Raw genomic sequence first — 10,958 nt, forward strand, 5'->3', positions numbered from 1 at the left:
GTGTCTTATTTCTTGGTCTAGAAATACATCACATAAAACTGATTATTTACCATTCAGGGAGCATTTCAAAATATTATATGCACGCCAGATCCAAAATTCACCGTGGAGATGCCAATCCTAAAATGCATTGTGCCAAGTACGGTTAAATGTCATTCAAAATTAGCTCAGAAAGGTCAAATATAAAATTAGTGCATGCCCATGTCAGTTTTTTCCCATACATATTTTTATACTTCCAAAGTATTAGCATGACTAAAGTATCATTTATGTGCACCTTAAGTTTAATACTTGAGGTTAGGGGTCTTGCGATTTTAACCAAAAGTATGAGCCTTAGCTATTGTGAAATGAGGTCAGAAAAAATAGAACAAATCCAATCAACTTGTGTTTGACATGTGCTGTTTATTTGAACAATTCTGTTACCAAATATCTATTAAATATACATCTCTCATTCAAGTTCAAAGCATCAGAGGAGACAGCTAAACCCCAGCATTTACAAGCACGTCTGGAACACCCCGTGTCCATCACCGTTAAGGCCCCCAGGCATTTGGCTTTCTCTTGGACTGACCGGACAGAACAAAAACACTTCGGAAGCGAGAGAGAGGGAGAAAGCAAGCGAGAGAGTCTCCACAGCGATAGTGTGACTGTAAAGCTCAGGATATGAGAAAAACTGGACGGTCACTCCAGCTCATGAAGATTAGATTAGATTTAGATGGGGTTAGAAACCATAATAGGAGCCATCCTGCCTTAAGTGTTACTGCCAGGAGAAACGAATCATAAATTACAGTCCAAAGTTGTTGTTTTTTACATTGTTCATATAAAGGTTATTAAAAAAAAAAAAAAACACTTCTACAACTCCTACGCGACAGTTTTGAAGGTCTGCAGTATCAAGTTGGTTTGGTGGATGAGCCGGTTGGCACTGGCAAACACGTTTATTGCCCTGGAAGAAATGTGGAGAAGGAAGACATACAATTAGATCTGAACACATATCAATGTTACAGGTGAAATTACAAATGTTATGCAGCAACACCCTAATGTCATTTCCAAAACGCAGTGCTAATAAGGTGTACTGCTGTTTAAACATGTGCAGTCAGTAGATTACTTTTAGAATAGATTCAAATGATCAATAGTGACAGTAAAGATATTTATAACGTTACAAGCTTTCTATTTTGTAAATGCTGTTCTTTTGAACTTTCTATTCAACGAATCCTGCCAAAAAAATTATCACAGGTTCCAAAAAATATTAAGCAGGGCAACTTTTTTCAACATTGATAATATTAAACATAGAAATGTTGAGACTGAAATGAGCACATTAGAATGATTTCTGAAGGATCATGTGACACTGAAGACTGTAATGATGTAATGATGCTGAAAATTCAGCTTTGCATCACAGGAATGAATCGCATTAATAAAATGTATTCAAATAGAAAACAATTACACATTAATATTACACAATATTACTTTTTTACTGCATTTGATCAAATAAATGCAGCCTTGGTGAGCAAAAGAGACATTCAAAAATATTTAGAATAAATCTTACTGACCCCAAACTTTTTAATATTTTTTGTAAAATGCATATCACACGTCTACAGGGAGAGTACTTATATTTTTTCACTTAATATGCCACATTTCTCCATGCATTTTATGGAGAATAATATTAAATGCTACGCAATAATTAATTATGCTAAAACAATTCACTATTAATCATAGCTATCACTATACATTTAATTAAAATGATCAAACATTACGATGTAATTTAATTTAATTTCATTCCTAAAAGATCATTGGAACTGCAACACTGCTTGTCTGATAAAATCCGAAGTACTGTAACAAGTTCATCGATGTATATTACCGTTATTTAATTTTCAAATGACTAGTTCTTTGTTGTGTTAAATATAATGGCATGCTCTGATGGAAGCACAAAAGATAACAAGATTCAAGCCAAGAACTAACCATTATACATTTATATGGGGGAGAATAAAAACTTTGGCAAAAAAAAATAAAAGTGATCTGCAGTGAGAATAATGGGTGATTCTTAAAACTTCCATACTTTCCGTCTTTGAAGTATGTTTTCAGAGTGTCGCTGAAGCTTTTTGAGTGTTTCACAAACTCTTTCTTCTGATGCTCAAGAGCCTGGAAAACACAAAGCCATTTTTATTCCTTCCTTCAGTAAGTGAGACAGTATACTGGCTGCATCGATCTAATAATGACTGTGTGTGTGTGTGTGTGTGTGTGTGTGTGTGTGTGTGTGTGTGTGTGTGTGTGTGTGTGTGTGTGTGTGTGTGTGTGTGTGGTCACTCACCCTTCTGTTCTGGTACTGGTATTTCTTAAAGACGTTGTTCACTGTGTCCAGTAGTTCTTTTATAGCACTGGCTATATCTCTGTGGACACCAATTAAACAAATGTTCAGACATAATTGTATCAATGTCTCACTCATGTGACCTTTTCCACTCACCAGTCATATTTATGACCTTCAGTGGGGAAAGTAATGGTGGTGAATACTTAATATTTTACTGTTAACTCTTTCCCCGCCATTGACAGAATTTTCAGACTTTCCATATTTTCACTGTTATAATGTAGGGGGCGCTACTACACATCTTCTGAAAGAGGACTGAACCTCTTGATCAAAACACAAAACACACAAGCAAGGAAGATGTAGAAACAAGCGAGATCACATGTAAGCAGATGCATACGTAAAATAACACGATCATCAACATTAAGCCACAGATAAATCAAAACTGCCTAATGTTACTGAATCAAATGTCGACCCAGGAAGCAAGCATTAGGGGTGTTGATGGACTTTTGATCATCATTCTGAATCCGATCTGGATGTAGTCTTTGACAAAAATGTGTTTCTCTCAGCTTTTTGCTCACACTGTTGCTTTTTTTAAAATGAAACTTACTCCAAATTCAAGTGTTGATTCAAAAAAGAATGCAAATCAGAGGCTTTCTTTTGAAATATCACATGTTCGGATATTTATACAACAAAATATTCTGGGGGTCATGAAACTTTTTAGAAAATGATCAAAAAGGCTGGCGCTTGCTGACAACTTTTCAAAAGCGCTGGCAGGGAAAGAGTTACCGTAATGCTTTTTACACACAAGTTACAACTGTCAAAAATTCGTACATTTTAAAACTGGCTGAAATCTGTCTGAAAAAAAAAAAAAAAAAAAATCCACCCTCAAATCAAAAGAAAGAAGGAAAAAGAAAACAGATCTAACTGCTCTTAGAAAACAGACTTCATTTTATAATATCAAAAATGTCCTTTTTTTTCTTTTGATTTGAGAGTGAAACATGAGCCAGACATTTCTTTAAATATTAAATAAATACTTCAAAAAGAAACTGTCAGGGCAAGTGTGCAAGTAAAGACTGACGTAATGATACGAAAGGCATGACGCAAGTGGGGAAAAAGGGCCAAGTGAATTTTTTTATTGTTATTATTTGTGTGTGAATGTGCGCATGAATATGTTCTCACTTGATTGTCTGCAGGAAACGGACTCGGTCATTGATTTCATCAGGGATTTTGCTGAGGATCTGTTTCAGTGCGCGAGCTCTTTCATTCAGGTCCTGGAACTCCCGCTCGGGCCTGTCAATCATGTACTCTGCACACGAAGAACACGCCCACAAGAAACACTCAGTTACCATGGCAACAACAGTTGAATTCTAATGACCCGTCATTAAAATGTGATGCACTTAAAGACAGAACTTTTAACGGCCAATCACGATCGTCAACCGTCTGCATTGAGACCATACATGCTACTGAACAAATGCTGAAATCTTAAATGCTCTATAGCAATGCGGAAACTTATATATTATCATGTAAACACAGTCAGGCACCTGACAAACACAAAGTATACAAGGATAGATTACAGTAGGAAGCGCAAAACAAAGGATTTTACAATGGGCTTGGATTAAATTTGGAGGCACATTTAGTATTCTTTACATTTCAAATCAACAAAAATGGGCATTAGCCAGAAACCCAGTGCGTTTCTGTGCATTCATTAGCAGAATACATCGGAGCATGTCAAAAACACTTGCAAAAAGGAAGAAATTTAATTATGAGGGGAAATACATTAGTGCCAATACCGTTTTAATTCATGGGGAAACAGCTCCCCCTAGAGGCACGAGGCTGCAACGTTAACAAGAATTTGCATTGCAAACCATACAAGCTTGTTTTTCTCCTCATACTCATACACACCCTCAACATCGTCGGCAGCCATGCGTAATAAAGACTCTGTGAAGTTGATCTCCACGTTCTTCTTCTCCAGAATTTTCATGATAATATCCTGGGTCAGTCCAGGGTTCTCCTTCTCTGCCTGGACAAAATAAAGAGCACAAATCAGTCCAAAACAACCACAAACATAGCATTTTTGAAATAAATAAATCATTTGTTTTAATAAGAGTTTCATAATTTGTTCAACATATCAAACTATTATTATATTCAAACTTAAAGACAAATCAATCGATGTACAGTATATTACTATCAGGAAAAGATAAACATGTCAAAATGCTTTCATGATTAATGAATGTCTTCCAACATTAATGTATATGACGGTTACACAACAATTTTACGAAGCCATGAGCAGAAATGGTGCTGCTGAGACGGCAAAAGCAGTCTGCACCAGATTTTTTTGCTGAAATTTAGAAACCCCCCCTCCCCCCCCCCCTCCCTGTGGTCTACTTATATGTTGTGTTAGTCAAGGTTACTTGCACCAAAACCAACTCATGTCCAACTTTAGAATTTAGAATTAAACTGGCCGTTTTGCTACTGTTTGTTTAAAATGTATAATCTTTATATGCAAATGTCCTCTGTTATGACAATGCCTAAGCCTATCAGCACAGTTTGTATCAGGACAGGCAAAGTTGCTGACAATTCAATGTAAAATCAGCAGTCAGGTATATTACATGAATGATGAACAAAATTCATGGGGGTTCATATTTCTAATTTCACCTTGATGTAGATAAATTTCAGATGGTCTGAAGAAGATTTCTGACCAATTAAATATATGAAAAGAAAAGCAAGCTGAAGAGAGCAGGGTTTTGGCGGTCAGGTAATGACAGAATCCCGGCATGTTTACTCACCTTTATGAAAGCTGCTCTCAGAGTCTGTGCTGCAGACAGATTTACACTCTCCAGCTGTAAAACACACACACACACACACCTTAATTTACTGCCAGATAAAGCAGGTTGTTTGGTTTTAGTGTCGCATACATTATACATAGCCATTATCACCACATTAAAATAGAAATATAGTTGGTAGTGGGTGTAGATTTTGCCTCTAATTAAAGAGACATGATGAATCCACAGCAGCACATGAAGACTCTGCAAAAAGCATGTGTTTTGTCTTAACTCTGCTCATAACAGAGTGTAAAGATTATTTACGACATGCTTAACGTTCCATTGTAAACCAATGTTATTGAGTCAGTGTGCATATTTAGTTATAAAAAAGGGACAACTTTAATGGTTAGATTTAAGACAATACTCCGTTGCTCTTCTTGAAGAAAGAAAAATCACCAAAAGTATGTTCAAAGAAATTCAGTCCAGCATAGTATGTTCAACCATATTCTATTGACTTATATTTTTGATGATAAACTAAAGAATATATTACAACATAACAGTAAATACAACTCCAAAATGTAACTCAAATTACAATGTATCATGCAGCAAAGTATGCAATATGCTGTTCTTTTGAACTTTCTTCAAAGAATCCTAAAAAAAAGATCAGTTTATGCAAAAATATTAAGCAGCACAACCGTTTTTAACATTTATAATGATAATAAAATGTTTCTTAAGCAGTAAATTAGCATATTAGAATGATTTCTGAAGGATCATGTGACACTGACTGAAGACTGGAGTATTGATTATGCTGAAATTCAGCTTAAATAATAATAAAACATTTTTTTAAATAAATTCAAATAGAAAACATATATAATTTTACAGTTTTTACTGTATTTGATTAAATAAATGCAGCCTTGGTGAGCATAAGAGACTTCTTTCAAAAACATAGAAATACAAATATTACTAACCCCAAACTTTTAAACGGTACATTTCTTGGAATGTGGACACAGTAATATTATATATAAAAAATTGACAAAACGAAATGTTACTTAAGTTACAAACAACGCAGCTTGAAATAAATTAATTTTGTAGGCCTAACCATCTCAATCCATTGAATTACAACAACAAAAAATCCTTATACAACTTATATTTGGAAACAATGGAAAGACAGCTATATTTAATATTTAACTTAAAACAACAACAACAAAAACCATAAAATGTCACAGGAACTTCAGGGGACACCACTGTGAATCATTTTTAACATTTTAATAACTGAAAAGATCCATACTAATGAAACTATAAGCTGAAATGAACTAGGCATTGTAGAAGAGATTATTATAGACTAACTCACTTGTGTCTACAACAATTACTAAAAATGTGTTTAAAAAAGATAGATTGACTGCTAGAAAATGTAATTAAAAAGCTAAGTTAGCAAAGTTCCTTTCATTTAGTTATAAAACCCCCAGTTATCATCTTAAGTAAAATGGATTCTAAAATATGAACTAATGAAAACTTTTTTCATTTTATTTTAAAAACATTAAAATATATATTAAGAATGGCTAGCCAGATAACAACTTCAGCAACTCCAACTTGTCTGTTAAATAACACTAGTTCAACCAGAACTAGAAGTGGTATAAAATAGGTGACTCCACTACCTCAGACCTTCCTGAGCATGTGGGTGTGCATCATTTGCATCTCCTAAACCTGAACTTCAGTCTGCGTCAACAAAACCATAACTGAACTCTCTCCTACTGGAGGCAAACCACCATACCTCATTGAAGACAGGGTACATCACGGCGTAGAGAGTCATGGATACCATCGAGTTTGCGTCTGCTTCATTCTTCATCTCTTCCATTGTCATCCTCGTCAGGGCGCGGAAGAGACGGGGGGAGCGTCATTCACTCCTGGGGGGCTCGCGATGAGGGGGGCCCAGACGATCTCTGAAAGGGGCACCAATGAGGAAGAGATTATAAAAGGGTAGCGGGATTCCATTTCACAAGTAAGGAAATGACATTTTCAACCTGCGTTCAAAGGTAGACGTGATAGCCATGGGAAAGCGCCAAGTTTTCGGTGAGATTTAGGCGATTTGGGCCCCTTAAGATTAAAGGTATGAGACACGTGGCCAGTGTAAGAAAAATAAAGGCTATTTCCTGGACGGTGCGCCCATGACTTTATGATGATAATGTTAGATTTTGAATTATCCTTCTCAGGTTGTACGGCCCAAAGACAACACAAGGAACATCTTAAGTAGACATAATGAAATTCAACAAATGGAACCTTTTCACATTTCCAGAGTTCTCAGAAGCAGAAGTCGCCACTTCTATAGTGGTGAATGGGAAATACAACAATTATAACTTTTGCAGTCCCATTTGCCCCAATAGCAAAAGAAAAAATCCATGACAGCAGAAGAAAGAATGAAGTCTAATCTGCTGTCACTCACTCAGCCATTGTATTAGAAACACTCAGGCAGCAGCACTATCCTGTTTTCTGTTGTTTTCTTATCCCGTGTGAATTTGACATTAATATTACAGATGTGTTAAATTGCATTAATCCATCTACCCTTGTAAAACGAATCCTATCCGAATAGGGCTAGTCGACCAAAATTGTATTAGTCGGTTAATCGCAGAAAACTAAATTCCACAGGAAGTGTCGATCATTACCGGCGGGTCCGTGTGGTAATTACAGTATGTCGGACAGGAAATCCAAACGTTCTCCTATCATCCATCGACCTCAAATATGGCTTATTTAAACCATGTAAGTAACTTGGCTGCTCGCTCTAATGTAAACATAGATAAATGTGCGCTATTATTAGGTGAAATTGCTGCGCATATCCAAGAGTTCGCAGCGTGGAAGCTAAAGCATTAGCGTGCTTACTGCATTTTCCTGGTAAACTTAAAATACTCGGTCAGTTTTGGTCATACATAAGACATCATTCAAAACTGTAAAGGAAATACTTGTATGTGTAAACTCACAATAACAACAAATAGTTGTGCTTTTGTTAAATAAAGAAAACAAACAGGATGCACTTTCTCCTGTCTCGGTCTCCATGAACTGGAGCGAGTCACAAAAATGAACCGAAACTCAGTGTATATTACTCAGGCTACTTGCCTCACAGACATTTCTATTAAGAGATAGATAGAAAGCTTGAAATGTGTAGTTTTAAATGAACCAATTCAAATGGAAAACAAATACTCTCTGCTTATGTAATCCGTATGAAAGCTGCATTTCTCTCTATAGGCGCATTCACTTTACGGCAGAGATGCCGAGCATCGTCAACTTCATCTTTGCAGCCGACACGGACTCAGAAAACAATAGTTTACTAATTAACAATTAAAATGTCTCATTATAATTTTTTCAGACACATTCATAATCATTACGATGCTTATGCGTGCACTTGTGTGCGGATTGGAATAGACATATATTCCGCCCCAGAGTATATATTTAAGTAATTAATAAGCGTGCGATTGGTCGACTAATGGCTTAAATGAACTACTGCTCGACTAGAAAAATCGTTAGTCTGGGGGCGGCCCTACAAATCCCCAACAACGTATGATAATGTTACACACGTGTGCTGCAGTTATGCCATCTGCCACTTTAAATGCTCAAGCTTTAAAAGTTGAGTGGATTCTGATTGGCATGTTATATAGTTCATCAGCTGGGGATAAAAATAAAAAAAAACATTCTAAAATGTATTCCAACAACATTGCATGCATTGTCATCATTGACAAGTATTTGAATGATTATTAGTTAGCGTTATAGTTATCGTACTTGGAGTGTGGAACAGGCCTTAAGTGACTATTTCTTCTCAAAGTCTACAACAACACGCCAAAGTTTGTATTCCTTCACCCAACACGTGTGAAACAATAGCGCTTCTTGTTATCTGCAGAAGGTCACAGTTCCTCTCAAGCTACAAGGAACTTTACAAACCATTGAAAGTGAGGCACGCTTATCTCAATGCCGCCGATTCAGGCTAATGGACAGGAGGCCGTGAGTCATTCCCACCTGATCGGAAGGCCTTTGGCCCCGCTATGGGAGGTGGCCTTATCTGGGTGACATTCATAGGGATAGCAGTGACGTCCATCACACAGAGCAGGCCGTTGCTTCACTTAATGGTTGAAAATACCAGCACTCCTCTTATAAAACATGGTTGCCAGGTTGCATGCATTATAATGACTCACCTTTTTCCTCTTGACAAAGGCCAACCAACACCTGATTCCTATAGTGTCTCTAGTCAGAGTCTGACCTTGGCACTGAAATGGGTAACACCCTAACACAGGTGAATCCTGAATCAGATCCACCTATACTACATTTTTACCGGATAATGCATTGAAGATTAAAAGTAAACAACACTCACAGCCAAGTGAGGGAAAGTTCTGCCAATTATTGAACCGCCACAATATGGAATAATGCAGATATGCATGACAATAGGTAATCTGAGTTGTGATTATTGCACTGTTGTAATTTTGAGTAAATATTAAAAGTATTTTGTTGATTCACTTAATTTTAATACCGAGTCACAATATTAACTGAGCTTATTATAAATACGGTCTTTAAATTTCTAAAATCAGAATTCATCATACTATGCTTGATTGTTTTTAAAACATAGGCTAATGGTTTTTCAATATGATGCAGGCTAGCTGTCACAAATCAACTCTTAATGCTTATTACAGTAATAAATCAACACAAACACTCAGCAGTCATTCAACATCAGTCATTTCCCTGCTGTTTTTCAGCAAATGCACCACCAAAAAACGCTTTTCTTGTAATGTGATTAAAAATCACTTGTTCTTTCACTCAGGCATTTTTAAACTGACAAATATTGGTCAGTTAATGTCGCTCTAGAGCAAGTTTTTCCAGCTTTCACAGAACCAGTGATTCTCCGCCAATACAAGGACCCTCAGAATTAAAAATATATACAATAATTATTTGATATAATATGATAGGTCACCTTCACTTCAATTTAATCAATCCAGCTATTTTTCTCCCACTTTATCAACGGGAACTATATCGGACTCTTACATAAGTGGATAATGGCTTCAAAACAGATTCTACCGAATGATTTAAGCTGTCAAGCTATTTCAGGTTTACACCCAAATGTGACGTCATCATATTTATCTGAACTGTGTGATACACTGTAACAGCTTGATTCTAACGTCTGGTCTGAAACAGATCCAGGATATCAAAGTTTCAACATTTGTGACGTTAAAACAGCCATCTAACCTGATTCGTATGAATGATTAGTATAATACCAAAGCAAATGTAATATTTAAACTGTGTCATTCTAAACCTGATTGAGTAAATTCCTATTAGCTGCTATATTTTCTTCCAGTATTCAGCAGGCCTGCTTTTACTGTCTTCAAACCTGATTTACTCTCCATTAGAACTTGTGGGCCTGGTTAATACTGATCTGAGATGGGCTTCCTGGCCTTGTATAACAACATAAATCAAATTTAAACATCGTTACTTTTCTTACTTACTGGTCTATTGTGAGGCTCTGATTAGCTGGATTGCTAAAGTCTCTGTTAGCTAGGTGACTGCTAGTCCCAATATAAATTACTTTCATAGAAACCGAAGCTAAACGAACATCGGTAATTCCAAATTAAATTTAAAAGTGTGTTTTCAGCCTCTCCTACCTGTGTGAAGCTCGTAATGATGTTTATTTGACTGCCGATGAGCTCGGTAACTCTTTTGAATATTTTCCTTTCTGTGTGGATTGGAATCGCTCGCTAAAGACGGAAGTTTTCTGCATGACCAATCTAAAGGATGAGAGGCGGAGCTAGGTGGTGGTGAGCACCAATCAGAGAACAGAGAGGATATAGAACGGAGCTAGGTGCGACGTTTAGTAGTTCTTTAAAAGGTTTCAAACGGTGCAAGGGAATACGCAGAAATTTGACAAAGAACTACAA

General features: G+C 36.4%; 1 protein-coding gene across 1 annotated transcript; it reads right to left on the minus strand.

Moving 5' to 3' along the window:
- Nucleotides 1–376: 376 nt before the first annotated feature.
- Nucleotides 377–10,810, minus strand: pdcd10a (programmed cell death 10a). The gene is made up of 8 exons (XM_079621342.1): nucleotides 10,686–10,810; nucleotides 6,824–6,992; nucleotides 5,077–5,130; nucleotides 4,193–4,310; nucleotides 3,470–3,596; nucleotides 2,297–2,375; nucleotides 2,045–2,127; nucleotides 377–934 (listed from the first exon to the last, which is right to left on the minus strand). Exons 2-8 carry the CDS (start codon nucleotides 6,911–6,913, stop codon nucleotides 853–855), a joined length of 633 nt encoding a protein of 210 aa, XP_079477468.1. The 5' UTR covers nucleotides 6,914–6,992; nucleotides 10,686–10,810; the 3' UTR covers nucleotides 377–852.
- Nucleotides 10,811–10,958: the final 148 nt, after the last annotated feature.

Source organism: Phoxinus phoxinus (genome assembly GCF_949152265.1).
Source record: "Phoxinus phoxinus genome assembly, chromosome: 8".
Taxonomy (NCBI): domain Eukaryota; kingdom Metazoa; phylum Chordata; class Actinopteri; order Cypriniformes; family Leuciscidae; genus Phoxinus; species Phoxinus phoxinus.

Excerpts from the sequence above, each read along its gene's own strand:
- pdcd10a (XM_079621342.1), bottom strand. The coding sequence starts at position 6,913 with ATGACAATGGAAGAGATGAAGAATGAAGCAGACGCAAACTCGATGGTA. Across the intron at positions 5,131-6,823 it reads TGTACCCTGTCTTCAATGAG|CTGGAGAGTGTAAATCTGTC; the intron begins GTATGGTGGTTT and ends TGTGTTTTACAG. Across the intron at positions 935-2,044 it reads ACATACTTCAAAGACGGAAA|GGCAATAAACGTGTTTGCCA; the intron begins GTATGGAAGTTT and ends CATTTCTTCCAG.